Consider the following 17,942-nt stretch of genomic DNA (forward strand, 5'->3'; position numbering starts at 1 on the left):
TTTCAAAGTCATTGGATCACCATTGTTTTCACACTGCATGACTGGGGTAGCATTTAGTTGCTGCTGTGTTCACACTGCATGATGGACCAGAGAAAGGAGGTTACACACTGCATGACTTTACAGTCAGAAGAATCACCGACAACTCTAGCTTTGTCCCAGTGTGAATTTCACAGACTCCGAAGTGCGCATTTGATGTGAGATTGCATCACAGCGTCATGGCATAAGCTGTCCAAATTCAGAATGCACCCTCTGAAGACCGCATTCCAAGGCCGATTGCATCACCACCGCGTGATGAAGGCTGCCGTAATTCAAAAGCGACTTAAAATGTGCCCTCCATTTCCCAGGAAAATGAAGTGCATCTCTGATGGACACTTCGCACCCTACCCTATCCCAGAATCACTTGCTCACAGATGACGACAGTGTTTATATTCAAAGAACATGGAGGATGACAGTTATTTGGGGGAATTCACACTGAAACATGAGTATTGTGTTTTCATTTACTCAAGTACCTAGGAAAAGTGTTAGAAGCCAGTTTTTTTTAACACAACGCTAACGGCTATTGTTTTGGTTTTAGGACAACTTTGATGAAAGGTTTTGATCCACTTGTATTCTGGAGAAAATGAGCCTGCTGGAAAAAATACAAAGCAAGTTAATAGACACATTTTTGCTGAAATTCATTGTGCTGTTGTTGTCAACAGGCATGGTTTGTTTACTCTGCCTCAGGATTGCGAGTGTCCTGGGACAGGTGAAGGAGGGAGTGGAAGCTGGTGGTGCTGCTCAGGGAGGACATCAAACTCCAGAGAGACACAGAGGAGAGAAGAGCACAGGAGAGCAAGTGTCCTGGGACAGGTGAAGGAGGGAGTGGAAGCTGGTGGTGCTGCTCAGGGAGGACATCAAACTCCAGAGAGACACAGAGGAGAGAAGAGCACAGGAGAGCAAGTGTCCTGGGACAGGTGAGAGAGTGAGTGGAAGCTGGTGGAGCTTTTCAAAGAGAACATCAAACTCCAGAGAGAGATGGAGGAGAGAAGAGCACAGGAGAGCAAGTGTCCTGGGACAGGTGAGGGAGTGAGTGGAAGCTGGTGGTGCTGCTCAGGGAGGACATCAAACTCCAGAGAGAGATGGAGGAGTGAAGAGCATAGGAGAGCAAGTGTCCTGGGACAGGTGAGGGAGTGAGTGCAAACAGGAGAAAATACCAAGGAAGGACATCAAACTCCAGAGAGACACAGAGGAGAGAAGAGCACAGGAGAGCAAGTGTCCTGGGACAGGTGAGAGAGTGAGTGGAAGCTGGTGGAGTTGCTCAGAGAGGACATCAAACTCCAAAGAGACAGAGGAGAGAAGAGCACAGGAGAGCAAGTGTCCTGGGACAGGTGAGGGAGAGAGTGGAAGCTGGTGGAGTTACTCAGAGAGGACATCAAACTCCAGAGAGACAGAGGAGAGGAGAGCAAGTGTCCTGGGACAGGTGAGAGAGTGAGTGGAAGCTGGTGGAGTTGCTCAGAGAGGACATCAAACTCCAGAGAGACAGAGGAGAGGAGAGCAAATGTCCTGGGACAGGTGAGGGAGAGAGTGGAAGCTGGTGGAGTTACTCAGAGAGGGACATCAAACTCCAGAGAGACAGAGGAGAGGAGAGCAAGTGTCCTGGGACAGGTGAGAGAGTGAGTGGAAGCTGGTGGAGTTGCTCAGAGAGGACATCAAACTCCAGAGAGACAGAGGAGAGGAGAGCAAGTGTCCTGGGACAGGTGAAGGAGGGAGTGGAAGCTGGTGGTGCTGCTCAGGGAGGACATCAAACTCCAGAGAGACACAGAGGAGAGAAGAGCACAGGAGAGCAAGTGTCCTGGGACATGTGAGAGAGTGAGTGGAAGCTGGTGGAGCATTACAAAAAGTACATCAAACTCCAGAGAGAGAGATGGAGGAGAGAAGAGCACAGGAGAGCAAGTGTCCTGGGACAGGTCATGGGACAGGTGAGTGGAAGCTGGTGGTGCTGCTCAGGGAGGACATCAAACTCCAGAGAGAGATGGAGGAGTGAAGAGCATAGGAGAGCAAGTGTCCTGGGACAGGTGAGGGAGTGAGTGGAAGCTGGTGGAGCTGCTCAGGGAGGACATCAAATTCAAGAAATGCACAGAGAAGAGAAGAACACAGGAGAGCAAGTGTCCTGGGACAGGTGAGAGAGTGAGTGGAAGCTGGTGGAGCTGCTCAGAGAGGATATCAAACTCCAGAGAGACAGAGGAGAGAAGAGCACAGGAGAGCAAGTGTCCTGGGATAGGTGAGGGAGTGAGTGGAAGCTGGTGGAGCTGCTCAGAGAGGATATCAAACTCCAGAGAGACAGAGGAGAGGAGAGCAAGTGTCCTGGGACAGGTGAGAGAGTGAGTGGAAAGCTGGTGGAGTTGCTCAGAGAGGACATCAAACTCCAGAGAGACAGAGGAGAGGAGAGCAAATGTCCTGGGACAGGTGAGGGAGAGAGTGGAAGCTGGTGGAGTTACTCAGAGAGGACATCAAACTCCAGAGAGACAGAGGAGAGGAGAGCAAGTGTCCTGGGACAGGTGAGAGAGGTGAGTGGAAGCTGGTGGAGTTGCTCAGAGAGGACATCAAACTCCAGAGAGACAGAGGAGAGGAGAGCAAGTGTCCTGGGACAGGTGAGGGAGAGAGTGGAAGCTGGTGGAGTTACTCAGAGAGGACATCAAACTCCAGAGAGACAGAGGAGAGGAGAGCAAGTGTCCTGGGACAGGTGAGAGAGTGAGTGGAAGCTGGTGGAGTTGCTCAGAGGATATCAATCTCCAGAGAGAGAGACAGAGGAGAGAAGAGCACAGGAGAGCAAGTGTCCTGGGACAGGTGAGGGAGCGAGTGGAAGCTGGTGGAGCTGCTCAGGTAGGACATCAAACTCTACAGAAAAATATAGAAACTCTTTGGTCATTTTTGAGCGAGATGCTAACATTCTAATCAGATTCAATGATCTATGCTTAGCTAAGCTAAAAGTGCTACCGCCAGACCAGGAGATCAGCTGAATCGATTCAAAAACAGTAAAACTCAACTGTTTAACTCTAGGGGAGTTGGAAAATGAGCCTATTTTCAAAAAAAGGGGAGTGTTCCTTTAAGCTAATTGAATGACTATTCCAATTATAAAGATGCAGAAGTTGCAGTCTTTCCCATAAATGAATATCTGCAATGCTGAATGCTGTTGTCACCTCACAACTACAAAAGTGAGGTTTTGTTTACCAAAAGCTGCTTCAAAATTACACACAATTTAGTTCATGTTTACAAAATTACACCAATTCATAATCTGATGTTTCAAATGTTGTCAATATACATTGTGCAGATCCCTTCCCTAGGAAAAAGTAATATTCTGTGTTATGTTTAAGTTGGTTTGTGACATGCATAAATACATTTATTCTGAAGAGAAATCAGGAAATATGCAACCAAAACTGAATATATAAAGCTTTAAAATATCAAGCTTCTGACAAATGTCTTGGGGGAAAAAAATTCCACACAACAGATAAAGTGGTTTCTAATGGGGGGAAAAATTAGTTATGGTTCTCATTGGATGTGGATTAACACCTTGTGGTTAAAGTTAAATCCAAAAACACCGAAAAATCAAAAAAAACACAAGTTCATTATTATTTTTATGTGTGTGTGTGTGTTAATGTTTGACTGCCATTCTTCTCAACCTAAATAAAAACCAATTTAACTTGTTTTTCACAAGCGAAAGAAATTTCAGAGCAGTTGTTCAAAAGTTCAGCGGAGGAAGTAAAAAGATCTACAAATAGAGGTAAGTATTTCATCTTTCTTTTGTTGTTTTCATGTATGTGTGTTATTCTCATCAGTCACTTTGTGTTTTGAGACTTTAATGATGTGCTGAAGTCATTTTGATGTTAAATTTTGATGTGTATTTTTTCTACCATTATTTATATAGCACTCTTTACAATGCAGATTGTGTCAAAGCATCTTCACCGTATTAACCAGGGAAATAGTGTTTGTTTTTTAATTGTTTATTTGTTTTGTTTTTTTATTTATTTAGCACAATTAAAACAACGTAACATTGACCATTGTGCTGTACAATCCCTAAATAAAAATTACACAAATCATTATTGAAATTATTAACTTTCAGACAAACAATGACCAACAACCAATGTTATAATTCGATTCAATTTTATTTGTATAGCATTTTTCATGATACAAATCATTGCAAAGCAGCTTAACAAAAGAATAAGTTTCTACAATATATTTAGTAATAACTTATCAGTGGTGACTGTCAAGTTGATGTACATATGGCAGAAATGTTCAGTAAAAATCAATTAACAACGTAATCAAACAGACGATGACGATGAACACTTAACAGCAATGATTATATGTTGCAATTAAACTACAAAAATACTATTATAAAAATGTCTCTTGCTAATTAGTCTGAAGAACCAAAGGCTAATTCAAGTAAATGCACTTTTAATTTTCATTTAAAATAACCTAGTCTGAGATGTAGAGGTTAGGGGTGGGAATCTATGGGTATCTCACGATTTGATTTGATTATATTACAATTTAGAGGGCCATGATTCGATTCGATTATGATTAACAATGCATCGATGCATCACAATGTTGTCATACATCCTGTACATCTATTAGAGGTGGGAATCTACAGGCACTTCACGATCCGATCCGATTCTCGGAGTCATGATCTGATACCAAAACGAATCGATCTACATTTTTTCCCCAATTAATTTTTCTGCTCTGCAAATACATCTTTACAACTTTACATCTTAAACAAAATTGTAGTTTTATGTTTTTTGTTTATAGTTGGAATCTCTGTATATCAGTACTGCTATCTTAAAAATAGGGGTGTGAATCTTCATTGGTTTCACAATTCAATTCAATTACGATTATCATTATCACTCAATATCAAGATGCGTCACATTCTCAGTTTTCAGTATAACTGCATTTGGATACATTTTCATATAAACTTTATATAAAAAAAATTTTGTGCAAAATTAACTTTTTTTATTATACAAGCACAGCAGGCTATTTTTTAAAACAATTATTTAAAATAAGTGTTCTTTAAGTGTCAGAAAGTATACAGAAAATAGTTTTTTCTTTTTTCCTCAGCATTATTGCCATTTGATTATTACTGATGAGATCATAGACAGTGACAGCTTTAACAGGCTGCATGCACAGATCAATTTCAATATCAGATGTTTTGTCCTGCTCTGAAAACATAACTGACTGTGTGTACATCAGTTTCGTATAAAAGTATTCGAAAATGCAAGTGCATTTAACCACAGCCGCAATTGAGCTTCAGGACAACAAACACAAAGCGCACGTGAAAGTCTGTCAGTGTGTGAGTTTTGTGCATCTAAAAGTACTGCATTCCAAACGGCATAAATGAAACCATATCTAAATTAAAACACGGTGGGTGGAAGCACAGACTGTCAAGCAATGTGCACGTGTCTCACAGCACAAATTCTGTGCAATGAAGCCTGCCGCATCTCTAGCGTGCACACGTGCCATATGCGAGAAAAATAAACAAGCTCAGAATCGATTCTGAAAAGTTTAAAATCGATTCAAAATCATTGAAGAGAGAATCACAATACATCGGAGAAACAATTTCACCCACCCCTAGTAGAGGTAGCTAATTCCAGCGCTTCTGAGATGCTACTGCAAATGCCTGGTCACCACTCAATTTCAGTCTAGTCCTTGGAATGTCTAGGATCATTTGATTTGCTTATCCGAGAGACCTGGGTGGTTTCTATATGCAATGCTTTATATGCAACAATCAGTAGTTTAAACTCAATTATTTACTGCACTGGCAACCACTGTAGTGACGCTAAAATCTGTGTTACATGCTGTTTTTTTAGGTAGATTTAACACTGGGTCAAAATCTAGAGTGTCGAAATAGTGTGCCATTCTTCTCTGGCCAGATAAAACCAGTAGTTTAATTCCAGGCTGCAGCAAAGTCAGATTCAGTCAAACTCGTCTGGTTCCCGTGATCTTGTGCAGATGGCCTTCTAGGTGACAAGGTTTTCACTGGGGATCTGTCTCTGGGGCTCGTCTAGTTGACATGGTCTGTGCTGACATTCAGGGCTGTCGAGGTCATCTCTAGGTACTGATCCACCATCTGGACTGGATGCGGCTTGATCTGGGTTGCTGCAGTTCCCATCTGATCTGGATCTGGTGGCCACGGTGACCTCGGAATGAGAAAGAAACAGACTAATATTAGCATAGATGCCATTCTTCTAACAATGTAACAAGTACATCGGGTGTTATGGGAAGTGTTCCCGGTTCCGGTTTACCTAATTAATGCAGCCTAACAATCCTTTAACAGATTTGAATAATAAAAATGTGTTAATGTCTTATGTGTAAGCCAGGTTAAAGAGATGGGTCTTTAATCTAGATTTAAACTGACAGTGTGAGTGTGTCTGCCTTTTGAACAAGTGTTAGGTAGATTGTTCCAGAGTTTGAGAGCTAAATAAGAAAAGGTATAGGATAATTAGCAAGATTTTAAAATTTATACATTTAATAGGTAGCCAGTGCAATGTTGCCAGATTCAGGCTAATATGGTCATACTTCCTGGTTCTAGTGAGAACTCTAGCTGCTGCATTTTGGACTAGCTGGAGTTTGTTTATTAAGCGTGCAGAACAACCACCCAATAAAGCATTACAATAATCTAACCTTGAGGTCATTAGTGCGTGAATTAATGTTACTGCATTTGACATTGAGATCATAGGTCGTAATTTTGCTATTTTTGAGATGGTAAAATGTGTTTTTACAAATGCTAGAAATATGGCTTTCAAAGGAAAGATTGCTATCAAATTGCACACCTAGGTTCCTAACTGATGATGAAGAATTGACAGAGCAGCCGTCAAGCGTTAGACAGTGTTCTAGGTTATTACATGCAGAGTTTTTAGGTCCGATAATTAACACCTATGTATTTACAGAATTTAGCTGTAAGAAATTTCTCGTCATCCAGTGCAATTCCAATGCATTCCTTTAGTTTTTCAAATTGGTATGTTTCGCCGGGCTGTGAAGAAATATAGAGCTGAACATGTAAAGCATTAAAAGTACTGGTCATAGTACTGAGCCTTGAGGTACTCCATACTGCACTTGCGACCGATATGATACTTCTTCATTCACTGCCACAAATTTATGGCGGTTAGATAAGTATGATTTAAACCATGTCAAAGCACTTACTCTTATTCCAATATCATTTTCTAGTCTATTCAAACAATGTTGTGGTTAATAGTGTCAAACGCAGTGCTGAAATCCAGTAGCACTAATAGAGAGATACAACCACGATCAGATGACAAGAGCCGGTCATTTGTAACTCTAAGGAGAGCAGGCTCAATACTATAATATGGTCTAAATCCTGACTGTAAATCCTCACAGATACCATTTTCTCTAAGAAGGAATATAATTGTGAGGATACTACCTTTTCTAGTATCTTGGACAGAAAAGGGAGATTCAAGATCGGTCTATAATTAACTAGTTCTTTGGGGTCAAGTTGTGTTTTTTTTTTGGTGAGAGGCTTAATAACAGCCAGTTTGAAGGTTTTGGGGACATATCCTAATGACAATGAGGAATTAATAATAGTCAGAAGAGGATCTATGACTTCTGGAAGCACCTCTTTTAGGAGCTTAGATGAAGTAGTGTCTAACATACATGTTCGGTTAGATGGTTTAACAAGTTTGTAAAATTCTTCCTTTCCTATAGAAGAGAATGAGTTGAATTGTTCCTCAGGGGATCTATAGTATACTACAGATCCCCTGTAAATAGTTAATAATAATTTCATTATCACTGTGCTATTGGGAAATGTCTACACCTGCTGATGTTATATTTTTGTTAATTTAGCCACTGTATTGATTTAATACTTGGGGTTGTGTTTATTTTCCTCTAAAAGAGATGAAAAATAATCAGATCTAGCAGTCTTGAATGCTTTTCTGTAGGAGAAAATACTTTCCTGCTCTAGTTTTGTTTACCTCCATTTTCCAGGCTGCTTTCTTTAGGGCGTGAGTGTGCTCATTGTACCACGTTTTCAGACTTTTTTCCTTAATCTTTCTTAAGCATAAAGGATCAACTAAATCATATGTGCACTGTGTTAGACTAACTGTAGTCTCAGCCTCAGACCTCACGCCCATGGACCGTTGGCTAAACGTCTGATGCATATGGGACACAAAAGTGGAAACACTTCAGGAATGTCGAAGTCGTTATCAGATTGGTTGAATTCTACAGGATTTCTGTGAGACGTGTGTGGCATTCTTTAATGTTCCACCTGAAAACAAAGATACCGGGGTGCCAAACCTCCTCACGAAAGTAGAAAGCCGTCATATTTACAACTGTGACGACGAGCACTTATCAGGATCAACTAAACGCTGGATTTTCAAAAGTATGTGAATTATTTAAAGTTCGCAGCATAGACTCTTTAAAATGCGTCCGAGAATTTTACACACTGGTCTGTTATTATGGCGACATTTCCATGCCTCGAAACGTGACGATGAACGAAGCAAACTGTGATTGGTTGTTGGACACGTTGGTCAAACGGCCTCATGGGTGGGCCTTGGCCAATGAAAACTGCCATGACCATTCACGTGAGACTAGACTAACTGAGACTTGTCACAGCACTTGTATATTGTTGCTGTCTCGTTGGTCTGATTGTAAATGTCACTTGAAGATGTAAATATACAGTGCTAGAAAAGAGAGAGTCCATAGTTTATGTTGCATCATCAAGTTGTTCTGAGCTATTGGATATTTTGAGGAATTAAGATAAGTCAGGTATATTATTTAGACAGCAGTCTTTTTTAGTGGAAGTGATGGTTCTAACATATTTGACAAATATCACAGGGGATTTATTATTAACACTTGTTTCTCTGGATAACATTATATGAAGCACCATTACTTCAAACGAATTATACTTGAAACCCAACTTTTTAGAAATACTGAAGATATTGCTATAAACTGTAGCAACACCTCCTCCTTTAGCTTTTGGATGTGGCTCATGTTTACAAACCAGTAATTTTGGGGTAGACTTGTTTAAAATAATGTAATCAGGTTTGTAATCTGGTTTTAGCCAGGTTTCTCTCAAACAGAGCACATCCCAGATAGCATGCAGATGTGGGCCACATAAGGCAATGATATGGCACTGCTGGCCTTCTTATAGCCCAGACAAAATGGATATTAGCCTGAAGTGGCCGACATGTAAAACAGGAAAAATGGCCCAAATGTATCAAATCACATGTGGGCCTCTGAAGGCAAAAGATGTGGTGTTCACGGCATTGTGTAATCTGAATGTAACCCTAAAGTGGCCCATGTGGTAAATAGTGAATATGGCCCAAATAGTGCCAACCAAATGTGGGCCACCTTTGGCAAAAATATGGCACAACTGACTAAGGCTAATCAGGGTGTGAACCAATTGTGGTCCACATGTGTTCCTGCAAATGTTGCCCAGTTATTTTAAAATGTATCTGGGCCAGTTTTGGCAAAAATATGACACAGTAAGCACTGACTAATGTGGCTGTGAGCTAAAAGTGGCCTGTATATGATGAAACAAATGTGGCCCAGTTATCCTAAAATGTATCTGGGCCAGTTTTGGCAAAGATATGTCACAGTAAGCACAGGCTAATGTGGCTTTGAGCCTAAAGTGTCCCGTACAGGATGCCACAAATGTGGCCCAGTTATCCTAAATCATATCTGGGCCAGTTCTGGCAAAGTTGTGACACTGTAAGCACTGTTTAATGTGGCTGTGAGCTTAAAGTGGCCCGTATATGATGCAACAAATGCGGCCCAGTTATCCTAAAACGTATCTGGGCCAGTTTTGGCCAAGATATGGCACAGAGTAAGCACTGGCTAATATGGCCGTGAGCCTAAAGTGTCCTGTACATGATGCCACAAATGTGGCCCAGTTATCCTAAAGCGTATCTGGGCCAGTTTTGGCAAAAATATAGCACAGTAAGCACTGGCTAATGTGGCTGTGAGCCTATAGTGGCCTGCATATAAAATTACAAATATTACTCAAATAATTAAAAACAATTTGAGACACTTATTGCAAATATACGGCACAATCAGCATTTGCTAATCAGTGTTTAAGTCTAACTTGTCCCACATTTGACATGGCAAATATGCTCAATATATTATAAAACAGACAAGGGCCGTTTCTGGTTTGGATGTAGCACTTAACACTGGCTAATTGAAATGGAAGTTTGAAATTGTAAATATGGCCTAGTAGAATTTGGCTACTTTTAATAGGATGCAATAAATGTATTAAATGTATCAAATGATGCAGAGTGATTTGGATATGAGTCTTACGAAGGCTACATACCCAGCATTTTTTTTATGTGATTTTCCAACATGGTTTTAATTTTTAGATTTAATTTTATTTACATGTGTACTGTGCAGCATAAAACCAGAAGAACACTATAATGACAGCTCTTACTGTCACGGTTTCTGTTAATTTGGACTTTGTTGTCCTTTTGCACCGTTTTCCTTGTTGTGTTGATTTTATTTTTCTGTTCAGGTGTGCCTAGTTATAATAATAATAATAATTATTATTATTATTATTATTATTATTATTAATGTGCTTCCAACTGTTCAGAGAGGACCGCATCACAGAGTCATCGGGGGAAAACGAGAGGCAGTGGATTATGTTTTTATATCAATAAAGGCTGGTTTACAGACATGACGGTTTTAAAGAAGATGTGCTGCCAAAATTTGGAAGCTCTCTTCATTAACTCTAAGACCTTTTATTCGCCACAGGAGTTTTCCTTGTTTATTCTGGTTGTATAGACTACAGTATAGTACAAACAGGCCAAATAAACACTTTTTCTGAGCCACTCTTGTCTCCCTATTTAAAGTGTGAAAAGCTAAAAAACAACAACCTACATCAGTGTGGAAAGGCCTGAAATCCATCACAAGCTATGAGACACCATCCCCCAGCACTGAGGCCAATCAACAACTGGCTGAAGACCTAAAAAAGTTTTACTGCAGGTTTGAAAAGCAAAAGCCTGGTCTGACACCCCACACCCACTCTGACCATCTCACAGCACAGCCATCAACAACCCTACTGTTTCTGTGGGTGATGCAGTCAACATTGGACTGCATTACATCCTCTAACATCTTGACAAAACAGGGACTTATGTGAGGATCCTATTTGTGGACTTCAGCTCCGCTTTCAACACCATCATCCCGGACACCCTTCAGAATACACTCACACAGCTCTCTGTGCCCACCTCCATCTGTCAGTGGATCACCAGCTTCCTGACAGACAGGCAGCAGCTAGTGAGGCTGGGAAAAATCACATCCAACACTCTCCCCACTGCTCTTCTCCTTGTACACAAATGACTGCACAAGACCCCTCTGTCAAACTCCTTTAGTTTGCAGATGACACCACAGTCATCGGCCTCATCCAGGACGGCGATGTGTCTGCTAACAGACAGGAGGTTAAAGAGCTTGCTGTCTGGTGCAGTCTTAACAACCTGGAGCTCAACACTCTCAAAACAGTGGAGATGATCGTGGACTTCAGGAGAAACCCCCCTGCACTCCCCCCACTCACCATCATGAACAGCACTGTGGCTGCAGTGGAGTCATTCAGATTCCTGGGCACAACCATCTCCCAGGACCTGAAGTGGGACACTCACATTGACTCCACTGTGAAAAAGGCCCAGCAGAGGTTGTACTTCCTTCGCCAGCTGAGGAAGTTAAACCTGCCACAGGCACAGATGACACAGTTTTACTCAGCTGTTACTGAGTCGGTTCTGTGCTCTTCTATAACTGTCTGGTTTGGGTCAGCCAGCAAATCAGATTTAAGAAGACTGCAACGGACTGTTAGGGCAGCAGAAAGGATCATTGGTGTGCACCTGCCCAGTCTTCAGGACTTGTACAAATCCCAGAGTGAAGAAACAGGCAGGTAACATCATCACAGACCCCTCTCACCCCGGACACAACCTGTTTGCACTTCTTCCCTCGGGCAGACGCTACAGATCTCTGGGCACTAGAACATCTAGGCATAAAAACTGTTTTCCACTGATGGGTTCAGAACGCGAGGGCGCACTCCGGCCATCATGAATGTAACAGAGATTGCATTACATGTGTGCACACAATAATGCCCACAACACCTTATTTTGGGTAAAAATAGGAAAAAATAATACTTCTGTTTTTCTCCAGTGTAGAGGAGTTTTTTTACTCTCTCAGTGGATAGAGCACTGACCACCAGAACAGTCAGGCATAAGAACAGTTTTTTCCCCGCAGGGCATATTAAGCCTGAACAATTAAAACTATCATAATTCTAACTTGTCCATCTTTTGTTTGCTTGATTATTTCATTCTTAACTCCATTCCAGCATCTATGGCTATATTCATGGCGAGAACCAGTTAATCCATACACAAGTCCTTTACACACACGTCCGGTGACAATTAAGAGTCTTCAGTTCAACTAACCTGCATGTCTTTGGGCTGTGGGAGGAAACTGGTGCACCCGGCGTAAACCCACGCAGACAAAGGGAGAATATGCAAACTCTACACAAAAAGGCCATTGTAAACGACACATTTACAGATACAGTAGAGTCTGAAATTTGTACATTTTATAAACAAATTTTATGCACACTTGTAAATAACATATTTATACATTCCTTTAAATCATTAAAAAATGTTATACTTCTATTTCTATATATAGTGCATTATTTAATTTTCTGTTATTAGTGTTAGATTCCATCTGTACTGTGTCATTCCTTTGTATGTCTGCACTACCGTGTATGTTTTCACTATGTCTGTACTTTGTTCTGCACGCGAAGCTTTATGTGTAAACACTTGGTAATAAAGCTCTTTCTGACTTCAAAGTAAGACAGAGATCAGCAGAAAATAAAAAAATATTTGAAGGAATACATAAGAACACTAACTAAACTCAAACTTTTTTGATTTCAGTCACACCCACACCAACATCACAGACTCTTGAGTGCTCTTCTGGCGTCTCTGCTCTGTAACACCATGATTGTTCTGGCTCTGCTCACCTGTATTGTGCTGAGAGCATTCAGCATTCAGGCAAAAGTGGTTGACAGCTTTGAAGAATGTAAAGCGTTTTTCTACAAAAACACAGAACCAGAAGGAATGGATCAGAATGCCAAGAAAATCTGCCAAATGTATGAAGGAGGAGGACCATATTATTACGCTACGCTGTACTCCGTTCCTCATAGGATCCCTCTCTACAGTGCCTACACATTGGACCCTGCATGCTCAAGCACTCCAGGAGCAACATGTAAGAACAAATGGCATGTCGAGCCACAGGTAACCATGCAATTCTCTAACAAAACTTTCACTATAAAAAAGCAAAGTTTTTTATTCAGTAGTTCAGTTAATTGAATTATTGGTTTTCATTCTGTTTTGTCATAGTAAACTATATATAAAATGCAGTAGATTGTACACTTAATACATTAAATTAAACAACAAACATTTAAAATGTTTAAATTTAAAATGTTAACCATTTAAAGTAATATTTATTCTGTAGATTTCCCAACCTCAAAACCCAACTGATCATATGGTACTTGAGAAGGACTCTGATGAGAACATTATTAAAGGAAATCAAGCCATCAGCAGTGACTACAACGACACCGGGTATGATCATGGACATCTAAAGCCCAACAGCTTCCAATGCGGTACTGGCCGTACGGCAACATGTACATTGACCAACGCTGCACAGATTGATCTGTGTTTCTACTGTATCCACTGGTCTAAATGGGAGAACACGCTGAAGAAATTATTAAAAGGCCTTGCCAATGATAATGCAACAGTCTACATTGTCACAGGGACAGTACCAAGTGCAACTGAAAGAATACCACAGAAGGGAGCATCTGGAGACACTGAAAGGGTGGCAGTGCCCTCTCACATCTGGACAGCTGTCTGTTATAAACACCACACTGATGACACAAAGACTTTTTCCTTCAGCTATATGGGGAGAAACCAGCCAGCAGAGCCTGGCATAAGCCTGATGAGAGTCTCAAACCTAAATGACCGGCTCAGTGAACTCTACCATAAGTTCATTAAGATTTTTGTTGATGATTGTGGTGAGGACAATAAGTTAAACATGATTAAAGAAAGCTTTCAGAAATTAATTAATCTGCCAGTGAACCAAGGAGTCCAAATGAGCCCAGATGTGCAGAACACGCTTGGTGCGGTGAAAAGGGCCATCAGCAGTGACAGCACATCATCTACAATTAATGTTACATTGAGGACAGTGACTGCAGGTTTAGGCTTTGACAGCATGCAGGAGTACTACAATGTGACAGAAGAGCTAAAGGCTTTTTCCGGAAGTGCTTGTCTCATAACTCATGCCAAACCACTAGTTATCCATGCTGAGCACAAAAAGAGGGAGGGATCGGAGAGCTCAGATGCTGTTGAGTGCCTGTTGGTCCCAGAGAAGCAGAAGACTGCAGCTGATGGCTCACACTGCTCAAGCATCTCAGACTCTGCTGAAAGCTGTCAATGCACCACAGAAGGTGAAACCAAGCCCTGCTGCTCCTTTCCCTGCCTGTACAGCAAACGTCTGAAGGGCTACAGGTGTTACTCAGGCCAGGTGCAGATACCCTGCTCACCGCCATACTCAGTCATCACGTATAAAGGAGAAAGGTGTTTGGATGATTATCCATGTGCCACATATGGCTACGACTACTACTGGTGCTGGACTGGTTCCTTACCACACAACTGGGACTACTGCAGCCCTCCGCTGTGGCACAGTAAGGCCAAAAGTGGGAAGTACTGCCGCAGCAACCACGCCTGTGCCAAATATGGTTCAGAACATAAGTGGTGCTACACAGATAACAAAGACAGCTGGGATCGCTGCTGTTCTTCTGATGATTGTCACTCAGCTGTGAATGACCAAATCTGCAGGTCTGATCACCTCTGTGGCTATTATGGTTACAGTTACCTGTGGTGCTACACAGATAACAGAGGCAACTGGGATTATTGTTGCAAAGATTGTCATTAGTTGGTTTGCAATGTTTAATTATTACTAGGGCTTTGCAAAGTTGATTGTACTTGATCTACTTAATAACCTCAAAACGTTCTAACACAAAAAAAAATCTCATGTGCACGTGAAATTAACAGTAGCTTAAAATGTATATTTCACTTATGATTGTAAGCAAAAACAAATAGCTCAATAAAAACATCTGTGATTCTAAGGAATGCAAATTCTTACATGAAGTAGCGTACTTTGTTTTCAATAAATGCAGGTCTCTGACATGAGTGTAGACTCTCACAAACACACATTTAGGCAAAGTTAACAGGATGATAATGTGATTTTCATGAAGCGATATTCAAAGTGTATAGACACCCACACCTCCCTGCACACCAAATGCATAGACATCTCCATCCACTAACAATCCTCAATAAGTTGAGCTGTTAGACGTGGCGATTTGAATGTGAGAGTGTATAAAGAATTTAATATTTAAGTTTGTCTCAATATATGCCAGATTCATAATGATAGGAATGTATGGCTGCTGGGTGGTATGTGTAGGCTGTGTTTAAAATGCAGTCACAGTGGTGCAGAGGTGGAAAATAAATTAATGGCGAACAAGGTCACAAAATGTACATGGCTCTACAGTGCGATCATTTCACTTGCATTTGTGACTGAAAACTACTGCGCGAGACTATGAAAAAATATTTAGGAGCACCAGTGCAACTGACTCGATCAGCATAATTTTGCCAGTCCTAATATGCCTACTTACATACTATACAGTAGGAAAAAAACAGTACGTGAAGAAATAAGTATGCTTGAAACCGCAGTATTCATAAAAGAGTAGGCGAGAAATCCCCGGATGTCCTACTGCTTCAGCCCAGATTCTGGAGTGTTCATCGGTGGACACTTTTCTATCCCAGGATGCCACGCGAGAGGGATACGTCATCATCGAACGTGATGGAGAACAGCAACGTGGGTTTTACAAATGTGAGTATTAGAAAACAAATACACGGTTACTTGTGTTAAAATTGTATTTGTTGAACTACTGTAGAGTAAACTGCTTAATGTGTAAACGCTAAACAGTATATTTGTGATTTTGCAGTAAAAAAATGTTCTAAGAGAATTGCAGATGGGCACATCTTATAGACATGAAACAGACATCTGAGTAAGTGAGGTATGTGTACTATTATGTAGAATTCACCGTCAACACTGCTTTACATGAATGTAAGTCATGTAAATATAAACACGTCTACATAAAGTAACTAAACATAAGTTATCTCTTTTATGTGTCTATTAGTACTGTTGATAAATTGAGGAACACTTGTGTTAGATAAAAAGTGAGTTAACACAACATGTAAATGCAGTATATCACAGATAAATGACAGAGGAGACGGACTCTTGTCTGGATGTTACAGGGACACATGAGACACGTGTGTTTATCTGCTGCAGAGAGACTGATGAAGGAATGCTGCCATCAAAGGCTCTCAGTGAGTACACTACAGTCATCAATAAAACATTTTTTACATCTGAAGTTGTAGTTTATTTTAATTATTGTCATTCCAAACAGAGTTATCACAACACTTGCATTTGTGGGAAAAAGGGGGAAAACCTGAAACAAAAATATAAAGATCATTTTGTTACTTCTAATACTGAAATCAAATGACATGGTTTTGTTTAAAAAAAAAAAAATCACGTATTTGACAATGTATTTTTGTATGATCTGAAATGTCTGCAGACTAGTGTGAGCAGTGAGGATGGAGAAGTCCACAGCGGCATCCTGGAGATGGACCAGTGTCATGAATGAGACGCTCCATCACTGCATCTGCCCTTACTGCTTCATCTGGGCCGGATGTTGCTGTGGTCTCTTCATCCTCAGTGAGCCCATCTAGAGAAAGTGCAAACGACATTGGGTCTCATTTATCATTCTAACATAGAAACGAGTGCAGATCCGTGCACACAAATCTTCTTGTGACAGAGTTCACATGTGATTCATGACATAGTCGTATGCTGCCAATCTCATCGTACAAATGATCGCACGTTGATAAATGTGGTAGCAGAAAACAGTCGTCATTTGAATATCACGCCCCTAAAAACACCCCGGTTTAGAAGCCTCGTCCCTAGATACTACAACACAGAAAAAAAAAAACACCAAAAAAAAGAGGAAGTAATCTCGTGAAAGAGAAATCGATATTACTTTCTGACAGAAAAGTTCCTTTTCTGAGTTAAATCTTTACTTCACTAGACATTTTATCAACAACTTTTAATTAATACGTCAGTTACATGAATCACATTTTTTGTGAAGGAAAGATTTTCCTTAGAAAATAAGTTTGCCTGTCAGGGATTAATTTTTACCCCCTTTTCTTTATTTTTTTAACTTTATACTCTGACAGGATTATTTCTCTCATTTTTAACTTCATACGTCAAAGGAATTTATTTATTCATTCATGTAATTGAGTTATTTATTTAAAGTCATTGAAAAAGGCAGTCTCTGATAGATTCCTTTTTTTTCACTTCATATTCTGACACTTCCCCTTAACTTCTTTCAAATGTATAATGTAATTTGATTTCAGGTAAAAAATAAATAAATAAATAAATAATAATAAAATGCTTCAGGAAATAATACACTTTCCTGTCAGAAATCCTCCTCTCAGACCAAATCCTCATAAATGGTAAAAGAACATGACTGTCATGACATCTGTTATCAGCTTGTCTTGTCACTGTCATAGAGGCCCTATCACTTTCATTTTATTGGAACATAATACTTTCATAAGTTTTTTACATTCTAAGGTGTAACTTTTTTACATAGTTTGTTATAAAGTGAAAAGTGACTCACCTCAGAAAATAGACTGACTTGTAGTTGTTGCAGAGTGGTCTAGTGAGAGGGTGCATGATGACAAAACAGTAACCTGTGGCTAATTATCTTCTTTTTTTTTTTAATCTCTCCCTGTGTGTGTGTGTGTGTGTGTGTGTGTGTGTGTGTGTATTTGTGTATGTGAATTGGCAGAAGACAACCATCCCCCATCCTGACCCCA

At 40.5% G+C, this 17,942-nt stretch overlaps 1 protein-coding gene across 1 annotated transcript; it reads left to right on the top strand.

Annotated features, from left to right (window-relative positions):
• Nucleotides 1-3,593: 3,593 nt before the first annotated feature.
• LOC109061560 lies at nucleotides 3,594-15,143 on the top strand. Its single transcript, XM_019078661.2, has 3 exons — nucleotides 3,594-3,760; nucleotides 12,885-13,244; nucleotides 13,465-15,143. The coding sequence occupies exons 2-3, from the start codon at nucleotides 12,948-12,950 to the stop codon at nucleotides 14,938-14,940; spliced, it is 1,773 nt and encodes a 590-aa protein (XP_018934206.1). The 5' UTR covers nucleotides 3,594-3,760; nucleotides 12,885-12,947; the 3' UTR covers nucleotides 14,941-15,143.
• The last annotated feature ends 2,799 nt before the right edge of the window (nucleotides 15,144-17,942 follow it).

Source organism: Cyprinus carpio, unplaced genomic scaffold (genome assembly GCF_018340385.1).
Source record: "Cyprinus carpio isolate SPL01 unplaced genomic scaffold, ASM1834038v1 S000006590, whole genome shotgun sequence".
In the NCBI taxonomy this organism is placed as follows: Eukaryota; Metazoa; Chordata; class Actinopteri; order Cypriniformes; family Cyprinidae; genus Cyprinus; species Cyprinus carpio.

What these genes read in the sequence shown, in the direction of transcription:
- LOC109061560 (XM_019078661.2), top strand. Translation starts at nt 12,948, where the DNA reads ATGATTGTTCTGGCTCTGCTCACCTGTATTGTGCTGAGAGCATTCAGC. An exon ending in AATGGCATGTCGAGCCACAG is followed by an intron (nt 13,245 to 13,464) that starts GTAACCATGCAA and finishes TTTATTCTGTAG; the next exon opens with ATTTCCCAACCTCAAAACCC.